The sequence below is a fragment of the Pinus tabuliformis genome, chromosome 4_2, assembly GCF_031772625.1.
Source record: "Pinus tabuliformis cultivar Carrire ecotype Pingquan chromosome 4_2, CPIR1, whole genome shotgun sequence".
Taxonomy (NCBI): domain Eukaryota; kingdom Viridiplantae; phylum Streptophyta; class Pinopsida; order Pinales; family Pinaceae; genus Pinus; species Pinus tabuliformis.
The window spans coordinates 1,052,628,969-1,052,655,619 of record NC_142304.1 but is presented as its reverse complement, the minus strand read 5'-3'; the positions used below and the strand labels follow the sequence as shown (position 1 = coordinate 1,052,655,619).

The 26,651-nt window shown below is 37.3% G+C and overlaps 2 protein-coding genes across 2 annotated transcripts; both read right to left on the bottom strand.

Moving 5' to 3' along the window:
• Nucleotides 1-16,869: 16,869 nt before the first annotated feature.
• LOC149173222 (uncharacterized) lies at nt 16,870-17,733 on the bottom strand. The gene has a single exon (XM_089426621.1). The coding sequence runs from the start codon at nt 17,731-17,733 to the stop codon at nt 16,870-16,872; it is 864 nt and encodes a 287-aa protein (XP_089282747.1).
• Nucleotides 17,734-18,991: 1,258 nt separating this feature from the next.
• LOC149173221 (uncharacterized) lies at nt 18,992-19,765 on the bottom strand. Its single transcript, XM_089426620.1, has one exon. The coding sequence runs from the start codon at nt 19,763-19,765 to the stop codon at nt 18,992-18,994; it is 774 nt and encodes a 257-aa protein (XP_089282746.1).
• Nucleotides 19,766-26,651: the final 6,886 nt, after the last annotated feature.

The window sequence follows — 26,651 nt, the reverse complement described above, 5'->3', positions numbered from 1 at the left end:
ATGAGATTTACATCAGGTTTGAGCTAACACAATGAGTGTGTTTTATTTGTTCATTGTTTTTATCTTATGTGTTTTTCTTCATAATTATGTTGGCTTATGAGCTGGCTTAAAGAAGCCATTTCATATTCTACACTTATGTTTCTCATTCTTTCCTTTCTTGGAACTATTTCCTTAATGCTTCCTTTGCTAATTTTTCCTCTTCGAGATAAATCATTAAGTGAGTTATTTCTTCAACTAGGTTATTTTCATTATACATACTAATTTCCTTCTCTTGACTCTTGTTTACGATCGAGTGTCTATCAATCTATTTTAATGCATCCATTAAATCATCACAATATCTTATTCACTTGCAAATTGATCTTTGGAGGCCATGAATAATTTGTATTCTTTGTTAGAGTCTCACTCATCATCCTCATCATCAGAAGAACATTTTCTCTCCTCATGAGTATAAAAACTTGTCTTCCTAGTAAAACTCCTTTTGACATTTTTCTTGGAGACATTATTTCATTTTTATTTCTTATCATGATTTTCTTTATAAGGGCATTTAACAATAGAGTGAACTACTCTTCCACAAACAAAACATTTAAAGGAAAGTTTACCTTTAAATTTACATGTCCCCACTTGCAATTTCCTCACAAAGGTCACCTATTCTTCAGTTGAAATATAGTTGGATTCATCTCGTTATTGCTTCTATTTCCCTTTACTTGTTATCTTGAAGGGAGTTTATCTAACTTCTTATTATTCCCTTTTGTCCTCATTTTGTAGGGACTCAAAATCCTATGAAGTCTTTCTAGAGTAAGTTGACTAGGTCCTTCATTTCCTCAATAGCAGAAACTTTGGCATCAAAGTTTGGAATTAGCGATCTTAATAATAGTAGAATCATCTATCTTGTCCCCAAGATCTTTCATGGCGTTAAAAACTTCATCTACTCTAAGAAGAAGCTTTACAATGCTTTCATAATCATGAATTTTAAGGGACTCATACTCAATTCTATATGATTGAAGCTTGGTGTCCTCTACCTTAGTATCACCTTCATAGATATGGAAAAGATTATATCATATGACTTTTAGAGTGTTGAGCTGCTTGACTTTCATGAATTCATATTTTGCTCATCCTAAGAGGATAGGATTTACTATTTTTGCATTTTTCTCATACTACTTATTTGCTACATCCTTTGTGGGAATGGAACCCGCCTTCAAGAGTTTCCCAAACATCATCTCCTAGTGACTACAAAAATGATCTCACTCTAACCTTCCAAAACATGAAGTTAGTTCCATTAAACAAGGATGGCTTGGCACAAAAAATTACGTCCCCACTCCTCATAGTGTTGGATCTCCGTTCAAAGGATCAAGCTTCTTGTGAGGGCCCTACTTTGATACCAATTGTTAGAAAATATTGAGAATGGGGTGGGGGTGAATGAGTTTTTTCTAACAATATTTTTTGGGCATATGCTGTTAGTAAACCATGGTATTGGCTCATGATATTGTAACAAAGGCTATAATCTGCATGGTAAAGTGGGGTCAATGTTTTTGATTAAAAATATTGTTGTGCGAATGGAGGCTTTTGTGAGAAGAGTTATTGAGAGATCCCTCTTCCAAATTGTTTCCATTATGATGCATGTGTTGTACTTGATGGCAAGCCACTCGTAGAAGAACAACTCACTTATATATAACTAGATGAATCTATAGAAGAGATATCAGATGTGACAAAATACATAGGATGCAGGACAACTCAAAGGAATCAGTTCAGATGTAATGAACAATGACAACTCATCAAGATGACAGTTCTCAGTATGAAAAGTTAGCTTTGCCATCAAGTCCGAAGGGGGAGATTGTTGGCATTATGATATAAGCGTTTTCCTTGATGGCAACTCACACAGATGACAGATCATAGTGCAGTAGGTCGGTAGCAAAGAATTGATGATCAGACTACAAAGAATGAAGAAAGAAAAGTATATATGCAAGTTCATTATATACCAAGTCGTGTACACACACAGGTTCACTATATACCAAGTTGCGTATATACGCAGGTTCGCTATATACCAAGTAGTGTATACACACAGGTTATACACACAGGTTCACTATATACAAAGGCGCGTATACACGCAAGATTTTTTATCAAAAGTTGCATATGCGTATGCATGCACTTTCATGCACAAAAAAGCGCGTACATGTGCGAAAGCTTATTTTTGGGTCCGTGGTATTTAGACCTATGGTTTTGAACCTTGGTATTACATCCGAAGTGTTGAACCCAGGTATTGGGTCCCTAGTATTGGTTCTAAATGGTTTTGGACCATGGTATTGAGTAAGGCCTAAGACTATAAAAGGGGAAGGAGATCATTAGGCAAATGCACTAAGAAAGCCTTGAACATCAAATGAAGTATGAGATCTAGTATTCAGGTTATGGGTTCATGATGCTTTGCTTGATCTGAGCTAAGGAGGAATCTCACTAGTTGATGGAGAAAAAGATCTAAGGATAAATCAAGATCAAATGGTTTGGAATGAATCATCTCTATATGGTTTGATTATGCTTATTCTAGATCTGTATACTGACACATGTAATGTTCTGATCTGGGCATAACTTAAGTTTGAAATAGCTACAACTCATGAATGAATATTTACATATGTATATGCTTGTTGACTTTGATAAAAGAGCGTACATACACAGGTCAGATACAAATAAGTAGCGTATACCATATGAACTATGATATTTGATGTTACAGGTGGTTCTAGTAGTTGATGCAAAGTCTGAGTTCTGGTGACTGTTTACTGGTGTCAGTATTCTGCATATTCAGATTGGTTGATTATGTTTAGCTTCAGTGTTCTTGGATGAGATCTATAATGGATCAAGATCATAATGACTTATCTTTATGTGATCTGATGGACTAGATCTGGTTGCTAACATGCATATTATCCTTGTATATGTAATGATCTGGTTATGTCTGAAGTTAGGAAGTGCAGTAAAGACATAAGTAAGTGATTAATGACATATATGCTGGTTTGCTTTGGTGAAGTTGTGTATAGACGCTGGTTCGGCTCTTCCAAGTAGGGTATGCACTCTGATGCATGATTTTTGATGATACAGTTAGATGTGAACATTGTTGCAGAGCTCTGTATTTTGCTCTAGGCTCTAGTGATTGTAGTTTGCTGACAGGGTTTCAGTGATTCAGTATTGGGTGATTCAGAGATTGATGATGCTAATGTTGATTGATTGTGTGCTTCAATGATATTGATGGGTCCAGTATGAAAATTGGATAAAACGTGGCCTTCAGATTATGGTGTTGTGTTTCAGGAGTATCCAGTTTGAAAAATTATGAAACGTGGTACCCGGAGGAAGAAAGAGAAGGTTGTATCCTTCTGTAGGTCAGCACCTACGTACTAGTACATTAGCTAGTACAAGAGCTAAGGGGGTGGTAGCTCCCTTCCAGTAGCAGCTGGAAAATGAGTGAAGGTTGGAGCATTCAATAAGCCGACACCTACGTAGTAGTAAAAGGATCGGCTAGTACAAGAGAAAAGGGTGTTGCAGCTCCCTTCTAGGAGAAGCTAGAGAATGAGAGAAGGTTGTAGCCTTCTGCAGGTAGAAGCCTGTGTACTGGTATAAGACTGTACCAGTACACAAATATTGTAAAAGGAAGTTTCTTATTAAAAGAAGATAAAGACGACTTGCAACAGGTGGTTTTCACCCACATTGGGTTTCCACCTTATATCATGGTGTTCATGTGTGCTTCTTGTGTGTGATGATCTGTTCTATTTTATTGCTCTTGTTTACTGTTCATATGGTTAATAAAGTTCTTATGCACTCATTAAGGATCGACTAATTGAATCATAAGTTTACTGGATATACGTTTGTTGCATTAAACACAGTTGCGTATACACGCGGTTTGCCTTAACTAAACTATCGTATATGAATCTGAATATGGAAATGAAAAAGTTATATTGACTTGATAATACTGATTCACCCCCCCTCTCAGTATTATTTCCAAAAATTGGTATCGGAGCCAAGTTCTTTGGTAGAAGGTTGATCGCTTGAAGGATATTGTGTTGGGTCCCTATAATACTAGTGATTACGCCATTAATATTGTAGTTATACCCCTTATTAATATTTTTGTGCCCCTATTGCCCCCATATTTTTATTACTGTGCCCCATAGAATCCCTCTATTTTTATTTTTGTGGCTTTATAATATTATTGTTAGGTCAGCTGGATTATATTGTGACTCCTTAGACTCCTATATATAGAAAGGAGGTTTTTTCATTTGAATCATCCAAGAATTGTTCATTTATGTAATGTAAAGGAGGTTTCCCCCTCGAAGAGGCTGAATTCTAAGGCGTTGATCTATCTTTTCTATCTTTTCTTGATCTGGTCTCATAACATTTGGTATCAGAGCTTTGGATTCTAGGGTTTTGCTGCTCCAAAGAGGTCATCGTGGAATTTTTGCTATAACTTTTTTCTGTGATGTTTAAGAAGTCGAAAAAAAACATATTTGAGAAGAAATTGCGCTGAACCTTGGGTCTAAATTTCAGAGATTTTCGCGTGATATTTTCGGAGATATGATCTGAGGAATTTGGTATTTTTGCAGACTCCTGAATTACATTCAAAACAGGTGACCTTGGGAAAATCGTCATAACTTTCTCCCTGGGGATCGGATTGAAATTTCGTAAGAAGGTACAGAAAGAGGACGGACTGTAGTTTCTTGTATGCATGTTTCAGATCCAAAGGTCTAAAAAGTGACTCATGGCACGTCGTACAATTTCGCTCTACTAAACTAGTCTATAAGCAAGTCACTGTGGGAGATTTCACATAACTCTTCCTTGGAGAATCCAATTTGGGTCAGACTTGTGGCATTGCAAAGAGGACATAGAGGGCTACTACAGCTCACAAATTTAGAACTATATGATTGGAAAGTACAGAGATACATCAGAGGCAATATCGAGCTCCTACAAAGTGAAAAAAGGTGTGTAGATTTTCTTAAATTTTTGCTTAAGCTTGGATTGAAAATTTATTTTGAAGGAATTCAAAGGGCATAGTAGAGAATTATTATCAGTAACTGATGCCCCGAGGAAAGAAAATGCAAACACCTAGTAAGGGACCTGAAAGCTCTAGCATGACTCATGAAGAAGAGGAAGAAATGCAACATGATATATCAAAATTACAAGACCAAGTGCAACAACTGTCCCTTACACAAAAAGGAACATAATCTAAGATGTATGGTTTAAAGAAAAAATGTAGAAGCTAAGATGGATGGTTTAAAGAAAGGTGTAGAAGCTAAGATGGATTGTTTAAAGAAAGGTGTAGAAGCTAAGATGATTGACATGGAAGATAAGATGGATGATTTGAAGATAGATTTGAAGACAGACATGGACGAATTAAAGATAAATATGAATAAGTTGCTACAAGAAATGGTCCCTAAGGGTGAAAGCGTGCTAAAGGAAACTCGTGATGAGAACAAAAGAAATGTTAATCATGATTCCATAGACGCTAATGTTGGATCGAAGACTCACCATATTCGAAAAATCGATATGAGGAAGTTTGATGACAAGGATCCTACCACATGGATATTACAGATGGAGCAATTCTTCGATCTCAATAATGTGCAAAACACACAAAAGGTACGTATGGAAACTTTATATTTGGAACCAAATCAGTTTGTATGGTATCAATGGCTTTGCTCTCGTAAACCATTTATCACTTGGGAAATTTTTATGGAAAAATTGATAGCACATTATGACGATACAAAAAGCAACACTTTTTTTATCCAATTGATAAGTCTCAAACAAAAGGGTTCAATAATGGAGCACATTGAGGAGTTCCAAAAATTGAACATAAGGGTAAAAGATATTCTAGAGGAGCATAGGATTGATGTGTTCATAGGGTCTTTAAAGGATAATATCCAACATGATGTTCGCCTTTGGGAACCTGATTCATTAGATAAGGCATTGAGGTTAGCAAGAAAAATGGAAAGCAAAATTATGACAACCAGGAAGCATACCACTCACAACTATAAAGACGAAAGTGTTGTTGCTGCTAGTCTTCCACAACCTATAAGGTTGACACCACAACAATTTGAAGAAAAAAGAGAAAAAGGGCTTTGTTATAGTTGTGATAGAAAATACACTAAAGGTCATAAGTGTGTTGAGAAGAAATTATTCTACATAGATTGTGAAGAGGAAGAAGAAAAGGAGCAAGAAAGGTCAAAAGAAGATGATATACTCCAAGAACAAAGCCTAGATGAAGAACAAATAAATCTGACCATATCTTGTAATGCATTGGCGGGAATTACCACTCCTCAAACCATCAAGATAGAAGGACAAATCAAGAAGAAAAAGGTAATAGTGTTGATTGATTCAGGAAGCACCCACAATTTTATTCATTGTAAGGTAGCAAAAGAATTGAATTGCTTCCTATATCCAACACCAGAGTGTCAAGTGATGATTGCAAATGGAGGAACAATAAATTGCTCTGGGAAGTGCCATAATATCAAGCTATCCATGGGAGAATATGTATTGACTAGCCCAATGCTTTCCATTCCAATGGGAGGTGCTGATGTTGTACTAGGAGTCCAATGGCTACAATCCCTGGGTACAATAGCTTTTAATTTTCAAGAACTTTTCATCAAATTTTCTACGGAAGGAAGGGAAGTTGAATTAAGGGGTATTGCAGGGAAACTAGGAAAGATAATAAGCTCTAATAGTATGACAAAGCTTCTAAAAAAAGGAGAAAAGAGGTGTAATTGCACAATTATGCTCGCTAGATGTTTCCACATCGGAATCATCTATTTCTCCAGGTCTCCAAAATGTCCTGGACAATCATTCCAAGGTATTTGAGACTCCCAAAGGTCTCAAAAACTTACCATAGGGTTAAGAACGAATTTTTAAAAACTTACCATAGGGTTAAGAACGAATTTTTAAAAACTTACCATAGGGTTAAGAACGAATTTTTTTGGGATGGCCTTAAATCAGATATTCAAAAGTTTGTGGCTGAATGTTTGGTTTGCCAACAAAATAAAGTTGAAACAATTAATACACCGAGTCTATTACAACATTTATCCATTCCAAGCCAACATTGGGAGGAGGTTTCAATGGATTTTATCACAGGTTTACCCAAGTCTAAGGGAAAGAGTGTCATCATGGCGGTAGTTGACAGACTTACCAAGTATGCACACTTTTGTGCATTATCACATCCATTTAAAGCCAGTACAGTTTCTATTGCAAGTATGGAAACAATTCAAAAGCTACATGGAAACCCAAAGATTATTGTAAGTGACGGAGATCCCATTTTCACTGGAAATTTTCGGATAGAATTATTTTCTTGTCTTGGTACTCAGTTAGCTCATAGCTCATCTTATCATCCTCAATCTAATGGGAAAACTGAGATAGTAAACAAATGTTTGGAAGGATATCTTTGTTGCTTTGTATCTGATAAACAGACACAATGGGTCAAATGGTTGCCTCTGGCTGAATGGTGGTATAACACTTCCTTCCATACAGCAACAAAAATGACCCCATTTATGGCACTTTATGGGTAACAACCACCATCCATCACATCATATTTAAGAGAAAATTCTAAGGTTCATGCAGTGGAACATCACATTGAACATCAACAACAAGTCCTCCAACTCTTGAAGGATAACCTCGTGTTGGCACATAATAGAAGGAAACAGCAGGTAGATCAACATCGCAGTAAAAGAAGTTTTGATGTAGGTGATTGGGTATTCCTATGGCTACAAACATATAAGTAAATTTCACTCAAGCAAGCTAAGAAGGATAATAAATTATCACCAAAGTATTATGGTTTGTACAAGGTGTTGTAAAAGATTGGTACTATGGCATACAAATTGGAGCTTCCTACAGCTTCTCGATTGCACCCAGTTTTCCAAGTTTCATGTTTAAAGAAGGTTATAGGCGAGAAGCTCCCAATTTAAACAATATTTCCAAAACTTGATGAGGAAGGAAAAATTATATTGGAACCAGAAGCAGTCACAGAAACAATAACTTGACAGCTATGAAATCGTTCAATTTCAGAGTATCTTATCAAGTGGAAGAACTTATCCGCTGAATATTCCACATGGGAGGATGAGAATTTTATGCAGAAGTATCCAGAACTGCTGAAGCGTTGAGGACAACACTTTTTTGAAGGAGAGGGGCATGTTGGGTCCCTATAATACTAGTTATTACCCCATTACTATTGTAGTTATACCCCTTATTAATATTGTTTTGCCCCTATTGCCCCCATACTGTTATTACTATGCCCCATAGAATCCCTCTAGTGTTATTTTTGTGGCTTTATATTATTATTGTTAGGTTGGCTGGATTATATTGTGACTCCTTAGACTCCTATATATAGAAAGGAGGTTTTTTCATTCATTTATGTAATGTAAAGGAGGTTTCCCCCTCGAAGAGGCTGAATTCTAAACCGTTGATCTATCTTTTCTATCTTTTCTTGAGCTGGTCTCATAACAGATTCGTAGAACAATGGAAAAGAAGCTTAAGAAGAAAGCGCCTAAGAAGAAGAAGACATATCAGAAGAACTATGACAGTGGGAGAATCGTTTGGGGAATATGTGGAAGAAGCACTTCAGATTCAGAATCACTTCAGAATGAATATGAAGAAGCAAAATAACTATCAGGTATGAATTTGTTATCCTCTGGTGATACATTTATCCATCCATTTGAAGATGATGAAAATGATAGTGAAACAACTGAATTTTCTTTTATGGGTGAGAAAGAAAGATATCAAATAGAGGCAGAATTTAAAAGACTTACAAACAAAATTAGAGATCAACAAGATCTATTTCACAAAAGGGAATGTATCTCCAAAGAAGAAGTTACCAAACTAAGAGCTCAACTAGAGGAAGGAAACAAGGTAAGGAAACTATTCAAGGAAAAGGAAGATCAATGTCAAAAGTTACAGGATGAAGTGACATCATTAGGAAATGAAGTAAATAAAAGGAGCACAACAATCAAGAAACTCAGAGAAAGATCCAGTTACTATGAAAGTATTGAAGCTACAATCCTCTTGCTAAAAGAAGATCTTGAAGAATCAAATAAGCAGAATAAGTAACTACTCCAGGCTCTTGAAAAACAAGAAAACGAAGTTCTTGAATTAAGACATCAATTGGAAGAAGGAAGAAAAGCTGAAGAAAACATGAAAAAGCAGTATCGTGAAAAGGAAGAGCAACATTAGGTTGAGGTAAATATTATAAAAGACAACTTAGAAGAAAAGGATAAGCTCTAATGATTTCAATATAGTACTAAGATCTTGGATGATATTCCTAGTAGTCAAAGGTCTCCTGCTATCAAAACTGGTCTTGGTTTTCATGAATCTATTGAAGGTGAATCTAGTTCAGAATATAAGATAAGGAACTCTAACGCACAATCTAAAACACTTCACAAGTAAATGAGAGCTCAATCCCATCAACAACCAAGGAAAGAAATTCTTCAAAGAAAATATTTTACTCCTCTGATGAATAATTTTGAATGTTATGTATGTCATAATCTTGGACATGTTGCAACCAGATGCAAAAGTAGAATGGTTCAAGACCATCACGCAGAAAGATCATCACGTTCCAGGTATTTTAAGGGATATTGTTTTTCTTGCAATATTTTTGGTCACAAAGCTCTTGATTGCTACAGAAAGAATATGAAACATTTAAGATGTTATGCATGTAACAAGCTGGGACATATAGCAAAGGAATGTAGGAACAAAGTACGGGAACCATACCAAAAGGAGAAAACATCAACACACTTGAAGATATGGAAGAAGAAGGAAGTACAATCAGAAAGATGTGGCACAGCACAATGTACAGACATAATAGACTCAGAGGAAGATGAAAGTGTAAAAATTCAGTGTTCTCAATCTCATACGCAATTTTCATAAAGATAATTTGCGTATATACGCGAGTTAGACAGTGAACAGTCGCGTATATGTCAGTTTGAGAAAAGCAGTGGGATAGGCTCAGGAAAAGGGTCTGATATGATTCAGTCCATTATTTGCTCTGTTTGATAATGGTTATAATCTGCTGATGATGTGTGGAAATGTCTTGATACTTGTAAGATGTTTAAAGTGTTTTGATTCTAACTTGATGATGATGATGCCTTGATACTTCTTATTGATATATGCATGATCATATCTGAGAGTAAACAAGATGGCACAGGTTCAAGGGGAGCATATACTTTTAATAATGCATTGTTGGAATTATGGTTAGTAGTCCTTGGTGATGATGTTTATATGGCTAAATGATACATCTTGCTATGATATGGTTATGAGTTGTCCATCTCATATGATTCTTGGGGTTACATAGTTGGTGTTCAGATCAGATTTGTGGTTGATTCTTTGATGATGCATAAGGATAAGGAGAAGTACAAAGCTTGAATACACAACATCATTACTTGATGATGAGTCACCCATATGTTGCTATCAACATATAACATAGTTATGATGCAGGATTCCTATAGTTCTTAGCACTCATGTAGATGAGGATTTCTTTTGTTGATGATATCAAGAAATATTAACAAATGATCTTGAGCTCAAGATACATAGTGTTGGATACATGGATGACTACTCAAAGTTGCATTGTTGGAGACATGATGATGATGAGTTATTACCTATATGATGATAGGTTGATACTTATGTATGTTGATTAATGCAGATGTTCACAAGTGATGATACTTTCATCATGCAGATCTTGATATTGATGAGATGGTTATGGTGTCTTACACATATGATATAATATGAATGATTGTGTATGTCATATGCAAAATTCTATTCAAAAGGATGAGTTGATGCAGACATACCTTGTTATAGGTTGATGACTTATACACTAATGAACATATACAGGTTGCTAGTCTAGATGCTGCTGACAGATGCTTATGGAGCAGATCATACATTGTGTATGATAGTTGCTAATGACTATCATGATCTTATTTAGATGTTTGGTCTCTCTTATAAATGTCATGTAAAGTTCATATCAAGACTCATGATGTAATAGTTTGTCTCTATCTATTGTATTCATTTGATGAATCCCTTTTGGTTATATGATGTAATTTGTACCCCCACTATGCATGGGAAGGATGATGTAATATTTCAGTCATGTACAAACATTTGGTATCTGGCATATCCCCACTTGGTTTCGTGGATGAGTCAATATTGGTATATCCCCACTAGGTCGAGAGATGGATGTATGTATGAGTCTTTAGTGATAGGAAGGTCATTTGTGATAGAGTCATGTTCTGCTTGTAGAACATCTTTTTGTAGACCTTGCTTACAGTCAAGGGGAGCATGAACAACACACTTCAGCAGAGCAGAGATTTGAGCATGTACTCAAAGGGAGCATGGACAGATTGGTACACCTTGGCATATACAAAGGGGGAGCTCATTTAGAGATTTCAGCAAGTACTTAGGGGGAGTATGGACAACAGAATGTTTATCAAGGAAAGAGTATATCTTGGTCCACCCTTTACCCTTGATGTCAAACAGGAAGAGTGATTTGGTGTTGTTGCCATCAAGTCCAAAGAGGGAGATTGTTGGTATTATGATGCATGTGTTGTACTTGATGGCAACCCACTCGTAGAAGAACAACTCACTTATATATAACTAGATGAATCTATAGAAGAGATATCAGATGTGACAGAATACATGGGATGCAGGACAGCTCAAAGGAATCAGTGCAGATGTAATGAACAATGACAACTCATTAAGATGACAGTTCTCAGTATGACAAGTAAGCTTTGCCATCAATTCGAAAGGGGGAGACTGTTGGCATTGTGATACAAGTGTTTTCCTTGATGGCAACTCACACAGATGACAGATCATAGTACAACAGGTCAGTAGCAAAGAATTGATTATCAGACTACAAAGAATGAAGAAAGAAAAGTATATACATAGGTTCACTATATACCAAGTCATGTACACACGCAGGTTCACTATATACCAAGTCATGTATATACACAGGTTCGCTATATACCAAGTAGTGTATATACGCAAGTTATACACACAGGTTCACTATATACAAAGGCACTTATACACGCAAGATTGCTGATCAAAATTCACATATGCGTATGCATGCACTTTCATGCACAGAAAGCGCGTACATGTGGGAAAGCTTATTTTTGGGTCCGTGGTATTTATACCTATGGTTTTGAACCTTGGTATTGCATCTCAAATGTTGAACCCAGGTATTGGGTCCCTAGTATTGGTTCTAAATGGTTTTGGACCATGGTATTGAGTAAGGCCTAAGACTATAAAAGGGGAAGGAGATCATTAGGCAAATGCACTGAGAAAGTCTTGAACATCTGATGAAGTATGAGATCTAGTATGCAGGCTATGGGTTCATGATGCTTTTCTTGATCTGAGCTAAGGAGGAATCTCACCAGTTGATGGAGAACAAGATCTAAGGATAGATCAAGATCAAATGGTTTGGAATGAATCATCTCTATATGGTTTGATTATGCTTATACTAAATCTGTATACTCACGCATGTAATGTTCTGATCTGGGCATAACTTAAGTTTGAAATAGCTACAACACATGAATGAATATTTACAGATGTATACGCTTGTTAACTTTGATAAAAGAGCATACATACATAGGCTAGATACATATAAGTAGCGTATACCATATGAACTATGATGTTTGAAGTTACAGGTGGTTCTAGTAGTTGATGAAAAGTATGAGTTCTGGTGATTGTTTGCTGGTGTCAGTATTCTGCATATTCAGATTGGTTGATTAAGTTTAGATTTAGTGTTGTTGGATGAGATCTGTAATGGATCAGGATCATAATGAATTATCATTATGTGATCTGATGGACTAGATCTGTTTGCTAACATGCTTACTATCCTTGTATATGTAATGATCTGGTTATATCTGAAGTGAGGAAGTGCAGTAAAGACACAAGTAACGAATTAATGACATATATGCTGGTTTGGTTTGGTGAAGTTGCATATACACGCTCGTTCGGCTCTTCCAAGTAGCATATGCATTCTGATGCATGATTTTTGATGATACAATTAGATCTGAATATTGTTGCAGAGCTCTGTGTTCTCCTCTGTGCTCTACTGATTGCAATTTTTTGACAGGGTTTCAGTGATTCAGTATTGGGTGATTAAGAGATTAATGATGCTAATGTTGATTGATTGTGTGCTTCAATGATATTGATGGGTCCAGTATGAAAATTGGATGAAACGTGGCCTTCAGATTATGGTGTTGCTTTTCAGGAGTATCCACTCTGAAAATTTATGAAATGTGGTACCCAGAGGAAGAAAGAGAAGGTTGTAGCCTTCTGTAGGTCGGCATATATGTACTAGTACATCATCTAGTACAAGAGCTAAGGGGGTGGTAGCTCCCTTCTAGTACCAGCTGGAAAACGAGTGAAGGTTGGAGCATTCAATAGGTCGACACCTACATACTAATAAAAGGATTGGCTAGTACAAGAGCAAAGGGGGTTGCACCTCCCTTCTAGGAGAAGCTGGAGAACAAGAGAAGGTAGTAGCCTTCTGCAGGTAGAAGCCTATGTACTGGTATAAGACTACACTAGTACAGAAATATTGTAAAAGGAAGTTTCTTATTAAAAGAAGATAGAGATGACTTGCAGCAGGTGGTTTTCACCCACATTGGGTTTCCACCTTATATCATGGTGTTCATGTGTGCTTCTTGTGTGTGATGATCTGTTCTGTTTTATTGCTCTTGTTTACTGTTCATATGGTTAATAATGTTCTGATGCACTCATTAAGGATGAACTAACTCAATCATAAGTTTACTAGAGATATGCTTGTTCCATTAAAGACAGTTGTGTATACACGCGGTTTGGCTTAACTGAAGTAGCGTATATGAATCTGAATATGGAAATGAAAAAGTTATATTGACTTGATAATACTGATTCACATCACCCCCCCCCCGCCCCCCTCCCCCACCCCCCCCAAAGTATTATTTCCAACACAAACCCATCACATTAAACATTTAGATTTTGAGTGTGTTTCACAAACCAACTTATGTAGTTCATCTTCAAGAGGATAAGATGAAGAGAATGTGATCTAATGAGGGAATAAAAAGGGGAAAGAATTTCTACAAGCTCAAAGATTAGGGCCTACTATATTTTTATTTTATTTTATTATGTTCTACCTTTTACCTAATCATTTATTTATTTATTTCCAAAGGGCTATATGTGATGGATCGAAAAGACAAATCTATAAAAAAAAAAACTATTTTTGTAATGTATATATGTTTAACCGGTATATTGTTACCTTTTTAATTAATACTAATAAAATAATTTAAAACTAAGTTGTAATTTAGTTATTTTTATAATTATTTTAATCATGAAAGTAAGATGTATCATGAAGCAAGTACCTTTACTAGCTATTTATTTTATATAGTTGTCCATCTTCTTTACTAGCACAACCATATAAATTAAATGACTAGTAAACATGGATATGCAGCAATTCATGAGAAACATTTGATTTGGTAAATTAAGATGATTGTAGAGTGATTTAATTATTAATTATAAATATAATTTTAATTTGATGTTTTTTATTATTTTTTTTATTTGTACAATTTTGTAATTTGAGCAAGTCAAAATGATTCTATTAATAATTATGATCATTAATTATTTTCTTTTATAATATTATCATTAATTTTATTTTATTTTGACCAAGCTAAAATATGAAACAAGATTCTTGCTACAAAATGTTTTAATGTAAATTGGGTTATGATCTTTTTTGGACATATGGTATTGATAAACCATAATATTGACCCATAGTATTATTACACTCTTACATGTAATATATGTTTAATCATAGTTAAATTTTATGAATTAAAGCATGGGTGATTGTTTTATCCAAAGAGAAATCTATGGAGATGAGAGATGGGAGAGCAACCACCCTAGTCTCTTTCCAATGTGAGATGTATCATGACCCAAGATCGGAGAGAAACCACTAGCCAATGTGAGATGTATCATGACCCAAGATCTGAGAGCAACCACTAGCTTCTCTTGCCAATGTGAGATGTATCATGAACCAAGTATTTTTAGGTCTATTTACATTTACTAGCTATTTAATTTATAAGGTTACTAGCACATTCATAGAAATTAAATGGCTAGTAAACATAGATATGTATAAATCCTTCACAAGCATTTGACTTGTCATTATTATAAAGAATATACTAAATCTTTCATGGATCTCAAATTTCTGCCACCTAATAATTACTAATAATCAAATTAAAATTTTGGAAGCATTATTAACAAATAAGCACATTTATCAATGTAATTAAACCAACATAAATCCATGTTAAGCGCTGATTTATCCATGTTAAATGAAAGTTTTTTTTAGTGCAAAATTTGAAGAAATGTTTGCACCTTGAAATTTTGTATTCTTCTTGGTGCTTCATAGACTAAGATCAATCTAGGCTAATTTAATTATTAATTATTAATATAGCTATTAATTTTCTGTTATTTTTTTTTTTTTAATTTTTTTTTTTTAAGTTTGACCAAGTCAAAATGCTTTTATTAATAATTATAATTATTAATAATAATAACTATTATTATTTTATTTTATTTTTATCTAGTTAAATGTTAAATAAGACATGAAGAGTCTTAGCACAAAATTTTTGAATGTAAAAAGTTATGATTTTTTTACGCATATAATTATTAATTTTGTTTTTATTTTTAGCTTTATGTAATTTGACCAAATCAAAATGTTTTAATTAATCATTATGATTATAATTATTTTATAATAACAATAATAATAGTTTTATATTTATTCTATTTTGATCCAATTAAATAGATATAAATGGATAGTAAACATGGATATGCATCACTTCATCACAAACATTAGATTTGTGATTATTATTAAAAATATTCTAAATATTTCATTGAGGTTAACTCTCTACCATGTAATAATTATTCATAATTAAATGAAAATTTTGGAACTCTTTTTTTTTTAAAGAAACTATTAGACTGATATATTCCTTCTTGGCTGAAATGCCTCAATTCATATTACAAAATGGGAGGAGGGGCTCAGGTTTTGCCTCATCCAGAATCCATATAACTGTCCTCTTAAAGATCTTGCTCGTTTTACATTTTGTTCTTCTTGCAGAATTTTCTATCTGTCCTAATTTAAAAATACAAACAAACTGCTTTAAAAGAAAACAGTAATACATTCTTATCGGGCTACTAGGGGATGGGGTCCCAGCCTTCTTCTCCATCTCTTATATAAGTTCCGAGAGGGAGGAGAACTGCTATATTCGCTTCAACGTCTTCTTCTTTGTTGTTTTCCCTCTTTATATGAAGAAATTCCAGCTTCTGGAAGGAGGATGTAAGGATGTTGATTATGCTCAGCAATCTAGATAGTCTTAAATCTAAGGGAGAGGTTTTGTCCACCATGGCATTTATAATAATCTGAGAATGCCAAAAAACTACTATCTCTCATTCCAAAATTCTGAAGCACCTTTAGTCCTTGGAGGAGAGCTAGTGCTTCAGCTTGAATAGTGGTGTTGATGCCCAATCCCCAAGCATATCTAGCTTCCGTAATACCTTTTGCACTTTTAATAACCCCATCAGCTCCAGAATTTCCAGGATTTCCTTTAGCTGCACAGTAAAAAAAGAGAGCTTTCCTGGCCTTTTTGCTGCAGAATTCCGCAAACTCTATGTCATTTAAGCGGATTTACCAAGGCTTTAAGGGGGGAGAGGGGTTCTTTACAGTATCTGAGAAGTGAAGATCTAGGGAGGCACCCCACGCTATTTCTTGTTCAGTGAGGTCCTTCATGCTTAACTGCTCTCCCATACATTCTTTGAGATGACTTTTAATTTTGACCCAGATTAACTTAGGAACGCTCTTCTTGTTCTTAAAAATCCTTTGGTTTCTTTCTAACGAGATATGCCAGCAGATTAACTTGGCCAGGGCAAGCCATGCATCTCTGATTTGAGAGTTGTGAACAACGCCACCTGGGTGTACATTCGTTTCCAATTAGAGAAAAGCTTTGAGTAGTGATTGAATGGGCCAAATCTCATGCTCCATGGGTCTAAAGCCTCCTTCCACAAATCTGCAGCGAAATTGCAGGATAACATCATGTGAGACCCATTTTCCTCTTGATTCTCATATAGAGAGCAGCAGGATGGCCCTAAGTATCCTCTTTTCCTGAGCTTGTCTTGTGTCATGATTCTGTGGTGACATAGAAGCGAGCAGAAGGTGTCCACTTTGGGCAGGGTTACTGAAGCCCATATCCCCTGCCATGGCCTCGGATCAGGCGGTGCGTTGGGAATTCCGGAGAGTTTAAAATAACCCTTCGAAATAGTATATTTGTGAGGAATCGATCCCCAACCTCTGCTATCAGCTTTCCTTCTGTTCAGAGGAGCTTTGCCTTTCAGATGGGAAAGGAAGACAGCATATTCATGAGCAAGGTTCGCAGGCACTTCTAGTTGCTTCCACCGCCACCAATCATCATTATCCCAGAGGCACAGATCCCAAAGAGTTTTAATGTTTTCTGCGTTCATCCATTCTCTCAGAGCGGCTAAGGAATGATCTTCTACCAAGGGTTCACTGCCCATAATGCTATCATCCCAAATGTGAATGCGTTGTCCATTCCCTGGGATCCATTGAGCGTGTTGTTTGATGAGAGCTGTAGATTTTTCACATAATTTGTGGATCATCGAACTTGTTATTCCCTTTGAATTACTCAAGCAGTGCGTTCTCTGCCCTCTGTAATACTTTTTCCACAGAGCCCGTTGTGCCCAACCCGTATTTGGAGCCATGATCCTCCAAACCATTTTGGCAGCAATCGCTGTATTTTGAATGCTGAGATTTTTAAAGTTTAAGCCGCCTTCTAATCTAGACAAAGAGATCGTTTTCCAGCTTAGTAAAGGGATTTTCCTCTAACTGTTGCCTGAAAGATGGGCACGCTGTTCAAGACTGAGTTTATGAGTACTGTCTTACCTGCTAGGTTGAGCCAATTATATCCCCACGACTGAATTTTGAGCTTGAATTTATCCAATAGCTGCTTCCATTCTCTGCTGAGGAAACTTTTTTGAAAGACATGGAGCCCCAGGTATTTGAATGAAGTCCAAGGAGAGTAGAAATGGCTTGGATCAATCTAGCAGAGGTATTCCAACAATAAACTTGGCATTTTCCTTTGTTAAGCTTGCTTGCTGAGTCTGCACAGTAGTCATCCACTACCTCTTTAAATCGGTTAGCCAAGACCACTGAAGCGGCTCTGAGAAATATAGAGTCATCTGCAAACAACGCATGATTTATACTTTTTACTCCTCTTGCAATGTTTATTCCCATTATTTCTTGCTCTAACTGTTTTCTGTTGAAGAGGAAGCTTAATACTGATGCTTAGAGGACAAAGAGCAAGGGGGAGAGGGGACACCCTTGCCTCAGCCCTCTTGAGGCTTTGAAAAAGTCCGTGGCTCTCCCGTTCACCAGTGGGCCAATCAATGGCTCACTAATGCAAGCCTTGATCCAATTGATGAACTTATGCCCAAACCTGAATTTGTGAAGGACCTCTAGCAAGAATCTATGTCTAACCGTGTCAAAGGAACTTTCAAGATCAAGTTTGATAGCCATTCCTTTCTCCTTCCAGGCCAAACTTGAGTGGATTGCTTCTTGAACTAGAATATAGTTGTCTGATATCTATCTTCCCTGAAGGAAGCCCCCCTTTTTCTCTGGGATAATGTCCGTGAGTACTGTTTTCAATTTGTTTGCTATCACTTTTGTTATCAGCTTATAGCCTATATTGCAAAGTGAAATAGGGCAGAATCTCGAGAAGGAGTTTTCACCTCTTTCCTTGGGGATAAGAGCCAAGCAAGCCGAGTTAGTGCTTCCCCCTATTTTCTGACACGTTTGAGATTTCCGGACCATCCTACACAAATCTTCTTTAATAATCTCCCAACAGTGCTGTAAGAATCTGGCTGTAAATCCATTAGGGCCTCGAGCCTTGTCCGGCTCCTTAGAGAAGAGGGCGGCTTTGATTTCATTACTTGTGACTTCTTCTTCCAAGACCTGATTCTTCTAGTTAGATATCCACGTGGGAACCTCATTTACAGTCAATGGAATTTGAATCTGTCCCTCTATTTTGCTATAAAGCTTTTTAAAATGCTCGAAGGCCACATTTTTTATGCTTTGAGTGTCTCTATGTATAGTGTTCTCTTCCCTGATTTCGATGATGGTGTCGGAGTTTTTTTTAGCTTGGGCTTGTTTATGGAAGAAGGATGAATTCCTGTCACCTACCTTGAGCCAGAGCCTGCGAGATTTGATTCTCCAATATTCTTCCTCGGCCAGGCTTGCTTTAAGCAGCTTTTGTTGAAAGTCTGCTTCCTTTTCGAGAATTTCTTTTGTGATCTTCTCATTTTCAGAGTTAAGTTGGTGGGTATCTAGTTGCTCTTGTAACTTCTTTCTTTCCACTGCAGGATTTGGGAGAGGTTTTTCCCAAAATTTAAGAGCCGCCTTCACTCTCCTCAGTTTTTCCTCCCACACAAAGAACGGAGAGCCATTCACTAGTTGCTTCCACATATCCTTTACTAATTGCAAAAAGGATTGCTCCTTGATCGAGAGAGGATTGAATTTAAAAGGAATGGGGCCTTTATCCCAGTGAGCCGAGAGTTCTAGCTTAATGGGCCTGTGATCAGAGACACTGCATGGAAGAATATGCATTCTAGAATCTAGACCAAGAAGTAGAAAAGAGCTTTGAACAAGAAATCTATCTAACCTTGCAGCGATGTGGCCTGGACCGAACCTTTTATTGGACCAAGTATATTTGCCCGACAAAGGTTTGATGTCGATCATGTCCTAATTGTTGGCATTATGGTTCAGGTGTTGTCCTTGATGGCAACCCATTCAGGTGGTAGATCACTAAAAGTTGATGATCAGCTCTCTATTTATTGAAAAATTAAGAAGGACGCATGCAATCAGTTCAGAAAGTGCGTCCCCGCAGGTAAACCATGCAGAACCCGCGTCCAGGGACGTAGTCCAGTCGTTCAGGGGGTGCGTCCGCCCAGTGCACACATTTCAAGGGAGAGAAAAGCACGTGGGGGTTTCTTGTGTGGTATCTAGCCGACGGTTTTGTGTTTCTATGGTGTCGGCTCGTGGTATTGTTCCATGTTTTGAGGAGGAGCTTGCCTATATAAAGCAAAGGATTTCATTTGGATTTAGCAATGTCTTTGGTTGAATATCTTATTTGGTGAGATCTAGTCCAGATCTAAGAGGGCGAATCTTCTAATGGACTGTGATCTCTATGGCGCATGATCAGATCTGTAGATCTGACTGATTGGGTTAGTCTTGAAGTCTTTATATCATTTATATCTTAAGGGACGCAGGTACAGTGAAGGGCAAGTACGCCGGCTCGCAGTATAGTAGAGAGAGACCTGCGTGGGGACGCAGGGCAGACCCGGCTCAGGTGCGTCCCTGAAGCGAAAGACGCGGCGCGATAGTGTTATTGGGTGTGTCCCTGAAGCAAAAGACGCGGCGCGATAGTGTTATTGGGTGCATCCCTGAAGCAAAAGACGCGGCGCGATAGTATTGTTGGGTGCGCCGGTACGCAGAGCAGTTGAAGGAACAGTGCGTCGGCACGCAGAGCAGCAGAAGGTGAACTGCGTCCAGTCGCAGGCCACAGAAGGGAAAATTGCGTCCCTGCCTTAAGATGATCTGTTGACTGTATTTTTCTGTTCATAAGGTGTTCTGGGTTAGTTCTGTGATTACTGATCTGATAACTGTAGTGGACTGTAACTGTTGTATACTTGTTGATCATTTGATGCTTCATGAAAAGAAGTAGGGGGTTGCAGCTCCCTTCCAGGAGGAGACTGGAAAACGAGAGAGAGTTGTAGCTCTCTGCAGGTTGCAGCCTGCGTACTGGTAAAGGACTGCACCAGTACAAAATCATTGTAAAAGGAATTTCTAATTTGAAAGAAGATAGAGACATATTGCAGCAGGTGGTTTTCTCCCACATTGGGTTTCCACCTTACATCTTGTGTTCTTTGGTGTGACTGTCTATTTCCTTTGTTCATGCTCATTATTTTATGGTACTAATATGCAAGAATAATTCAAAAGATCAAATAAGGAAGATTTGTTAAAATTGCTAGATAATACTGATTCACCCCCCCTCTCAGTATTATTTCCAACAATTGGTATCAGAGCAGGTCCTTCAGAGAAGCTTGATCGCTTGAAGGTAGATCGTTCATCATGAGCAACTATGAGAGAGAGGCATCAATCAGGCCACCGGTTTTTGATGGGACAAACTTCAATTATTGGAAGGTAAGAGTCACTGCGTATCTTCTATCTTTTGGTACAGAAGTTTGGGACATTGTAGAAGCAGGCTACGCTTTTCCTTCAGCTACTCCTACAGATGCAGCAGAGAAGAAGAAGTATGAAACAAATGTAAAAGCAGTCAGTACTCTATTAGGAAGTATATCCCAAACGTAATTCATGAAGGTAATGCACTTCAAATCCGCAAAAGAGATATGGGACAAAATGGTCACAAGCTATGAAGGAGATGAACAGGTAAAGCGTGCTAAACTTCAAACTCTCAGGATTCAGTATGAGACTCTCAAGATGTATAATGATGAAAGTGTGGCTAATTATTTTCTTCGGGTAGATGAGATTGTTAATTGTATGAAAAATCTGGGTGAAGAAATAAAAGAAGCTATAGTAGTTGAAAAGATTCTAAGATCTTTGTCCCCCAAGTTTGAATCTAAAGTGTCTGCAATAGAAGAAAAGGAAAATCTCCGAATACTCACTATGTCTCAGCTACATGGAATTCTAACTGCTTATGAAATGAGAAAGGGAGGTCCATCAGACAGAAGGGAAGCTGCTTTCAAGGCATCAGGCAAAGAAGATTATTATGAAGCAAGCCATGTTCCAGAAGAAGAGGAAGAAGAATCAAATTTTGTCAGAAATCTTCAAAGGGGTTCTGGAAGGTTCAGAGGTAAGCTACCTTTTAAATGCTTTGCTTGTGGAAGAGTAGGTCATTATGCTGCAAAATGTCCTTATAAGGATAAAGGAAAGGAACCTGCTAGATGGAACAAGAAACAAAGTGCAAATAAGAAAAGCTACTACACCCATGAAGATAGTGATGGCTTATCAAACAGTGATGAAGATGAACAAGGTAATAAATATAAATTGTTAATGGCATTTGAAGATGATGATTATGAGGATGCTGTAGATGTGGATAATCTCTATGATGAAATTACTAGACTCAAGAGATGTATAGAAGAAAAGAATGTGATCATTGATACTCTACAATTTCAAATTGATGAAAAGGAAAAACAACTTGAAAAACTAGAAGGTGAAATTGTTGGTCTCAGAAAAGAAATTGAGAAAACAAAAGCTATTAATCTTAAGTTTGTCAAAGGATCTGAAACTTTGGATGAGATTATCAATGTGCAGTGGTCTCCTCTAAACAAGACAGGTTTGGGCTATAATGGAGAAACCTCTCAAGCATCCACCTCAAAAGTTATCTTGATGCGGCAAGAAGAAATGAGCAGAAGAACAATGAAGATAATCAGGTAGAGCAAGGACGAATTACAAACAGAAACTATCAGGGGCAATCCATGTTAAGGGTGAACAAAAGCTACAACCAGCCACAGGTAAAATCTTCTCAGTTTGGTTCAAGAATAGATGAAAATAGAAATTACAATCAGTTGGCTGGTAGATTCAATAACCGCAGAAGCTTCTTCAATGGACAATGCTTTTCATGCCATAACTTTGGTCACAAAGCAGCTCAATGTGTTGCATATAAAACAATCATGACTAGGGAAGCTCAAAAACAAAGAAGTATGACAGGGATTACAAAAAGGACCTATAACAACTTTTCGGCTCTTGAAAATGAAATTGAATGTTCTATTTGCAATAATTTTGGTCATGGAGACTCTGAATGCAGGAGCAGGTTTCAGGAGAAAAAGGAACAAGAGCGGAAAAAGGAACAAGCCTCAAGCACCAAAACATGGAGAATAAAGGAACCTCAAACAGAAAGATGTGGGATAGCATTTTATGCAGAAGGACAGGAAAATCTATGGTACATTGACAGTGGATGTTCGAAACATATGACAGGTGATAAAGAAAAACTTGAGTCTTATTCTACTTTAGAAAAGGGAAAGAAAGTTTCTTTTGGAAATGATACTCCTGCAACTATAAAAGGAAAAGGTATTGCTCCTTTAAAAGAAAAGGTCAAGGCTGGAAATGTTTTGTATGTTGATGGATTGAAGCATAATCTACTAAGTGTCAGCCAGATGTGTGATCAAAGAACCGAGGTTATATTCAGATCAAATGGATGTCTTGTTCGTGATCTTGATACAGGTAAAACAGTGCTCAAAGGCAAAAGAACTCCAAATAATCTGTATATATTTGAAGAAGGACAACAACAATGCTATCTAAGCAAGGATGAAGAACACTGGTTATGGCATCAAAAGTTGGGATATCTAAGCTTCTCACAAATAAGGAAAGCATGCAAATATCAGGCAGTCCGCGATCTTCCAGATATCAAAATTCCTGACAACACCATATGCAAATCATGTCAGTTTGGAAAACAATCTAGAACTAACTTTCCAGAGAAAGAAGGATCAGCTAGCATGCCTCTTGAGCTAGTACATACAGATACATGCGGTCCCTTCAGAAAAAGGACACCTCGAGGAGAAGAATACTTGATATTATTCATTGACGATTTCTCTAGGTTTGTCTAGTTAGGACTTATGAAACACAAAGATGAAGCATTTGAAAAATTCAAATCTTTCAAAGCCTTGGTTGAAAATGAATCAGGTCACAAAATTAAGTGTCTCAGATCTAACATAGGTGGGGAATTTAATTCAAATGAATTTTTCGATTTCTGTGAAGAACATGGGATAAGAAGAGAATTTTCTACACCAAGAACTCCCTAGCAAAATGGAGTTGTGGAAAGAATGAACAGAACAATCCAACAAATGGATCGTGCTATGCTTGATGAATCAGGAACTCCCGCAACCTTCTGGGGTGAAGCTGCACATGCTGCGGTTATTATTCTCAACAAGACAAATGTCAGGGTGAACAGCACTCAAACTCCTCATGAGCTCTGGAGTGGTAAAACTCCTTCGGTAAAGCACTTCAAAATCTTTGGGAGCAAATGCTATATCAAGAATACTAATGAGCAGCTTGGAAAACTTGAACCTAGAGCAGATGAAGGCATTCTTCTTGGTTACTCTCCATATAGCAAAGCATACAAATGCTACAATAAAAGACTTGGCAGAATTGTTGACAGCATTGATGTAGTGGTTGATGAGAAGGGATACATTCCTAGGCAAGTACATCGTGAAGACATCGAAGAAGATGAAGGCTACCCTCAAAGACAGAATGATGAAGAAGAAGAACCTCAAGAAGAACCTCAAGAAGAACCTCAAGAAGAAGCAGAAGAGAAAAAAAGAATAGAAGAAAAAACTCCATCCATATATGTTCAGAAGAATCATCCAGAATCTCAGATTATGGGACAGAAAGAAGCAGGTGTACAAACTAGAAGAACAGTTGCAGAAGCCTCAAGCTATTTGGCATTACTCTCCTCGACTGAACCAAAAAATGTGAAGGAAGCATGCAAAGATGAATGTTGGGTAAAAGCAATGGATGAAGAACTTGAGCAGATCGAAAAGAACAACACTTGGGAGCTGGTTCCTAGACCAAAAGATAAGAATGTTATCGGGACAAAATGGGTCTTCAAAAACAAATTGAATGAAAATGGAGAAGTAATTAGAAACAAAGCCAGACTTGTTTGTAAAGGATATGCACAGCAAGAAGGGATAGACTTTGAAGAAACCTTTGCTCCTGTTGCAAGACTTGAGGCCATCCGAATGTTTCTTGCTTTCTCAAGTTTTCAAAACTTCAAAGTATTTCAAATGGACGTGAAATCAGCCTTTCTAAATGGAGACTTGGAAGAAGAAGTATACATTGAACAGCCAGATGGGTTTATTCTTGGAAATGATCCAAGCCTCGTATGCAGATTGAAAAAGGCCCTCTATGGTCTTAAACAAGCTCCAAGAGCTTGGTACTACCGCTTGGACAAATATCTTCATTAACAAGGGTTCTCAAAAGGATCAGCAGATAGCAATCTTTATATAAAAGTTGAAAATGATAAATTGCTAATACTTTTTGTGTATGTAGATGACATTATTTTTGGCAGCAATGAAGAAGCTATGAGTCAAAGCTTTGCCTCGGTAATGCAGAAAGAATTTGAAATGTCCTTACTAGGAGAACTGACATATTTCCTTGGTTTGCAAATCCAACAAAAGGAAGAAGGAATCCTTTTATCTCAAACCAAGTATCTCAAACAGATTTTGAAGAAATATGGCATGGAAGATGCAAAACCAGTATGTACACCCATGGTCACAGGATGTAGCCTCAGTGCAAATGATGAATCTGCAGCAGTACATCAACCAACCTACAGATCTATGATTGGCAGTTTACTTTATTTGACAGGTACCCGACCGGATATCATGCATGCAGTTGGAATAGTTGGAAGATTTCAGGCAAATCCGAAGGAGACTCATCTTCAGGCAGTGAAAAGAATCTTCAAATATCTTCAAGGGACTCAAAACTATGGCTTATGGTATCCTAGAGATACAGATCTTACTCTTCATGCTTATACAGATGCAGATTGGGCCGGAAGCGTGGATGACAGGAAAAGCACAAGTGGTGGCGTGTTCTTTATGGGTTCCAGACTGGTATCTTGGTTCAGCAAGAAACAAAGTTCAATTGCCTTGTCTACAGCTGAAGCAGAATATGTTGCTGCTGCATCTTGTTGCACACAACTCCTTTGGATGATGCAGACTCTACAGGATTTTCAAATCACTTGTACATCACCAATATCCATCTTATGTGATAACACAAGTGCAATCAGCATCTCAAAGAATCCTGTTATGCATTCAAAAACCAAGCACATAGCAATCAAGTACCATTTTCTCCGGGAACAAGTGCTTGAACAGAAAGTCAAGTTGGAGTATGTTCCTTCCAAGGAACAAGTTGCTGATATTCTCACCAAACCATTGCCCAGGGACACGTTTGAATACCTCAGGCAAAAGCTAGGGGTTGTTGATGCATCATCTTATTGTTGAACCTCTTCTTGTTGGTGGTACAGGCTCAGGGGGAGCACATAATGCATTGTTGGCATTATGGAGGATGGTCAGAAGGAGATCTTGGAAATAGCTGCAATATGTCTCTATCTCTTTCATGGTGGATTGCTGGTTATTTGTTGCAGATCTGGAGGAGCATGAGCTTAGGGGGAGCATACCCTTTGCCCTTGATGTCAAAGGGGGAGAATGAAGCTGAAGATCATGAGGTTGCCATCAAGTCCAAAGGGGGAGATTGTTGGCATTATGGTTCAGGTGTTGTCCTTGATGGAAACCCATTCAGGTGGTAGATCACTAAAAGTTGATGATCAGCTCTCTATTTATTGAAAAATTAAGAAGGACGCAGGCAATCAGTTCAGAAAGTGCGTCCCCGCAGGTAAACCATGCAGAACCCACGTCCAGGGACGCAGTCCAGTCGTTCAGGGGGTGCGTCCGCCCAGTGCACACATTTCAAGGCAGAGAAAAGCACATGGGGGTTTCTTGTGTGGTATCTAGCCGACGGTTTTGTGTTTCTATGGTGTCGGCTCGTGGTATTGTTCCATGTTTTGAGGAGGAGCTTGCCTATATAAAGCAAAGGAGTTCATTTGGATTTA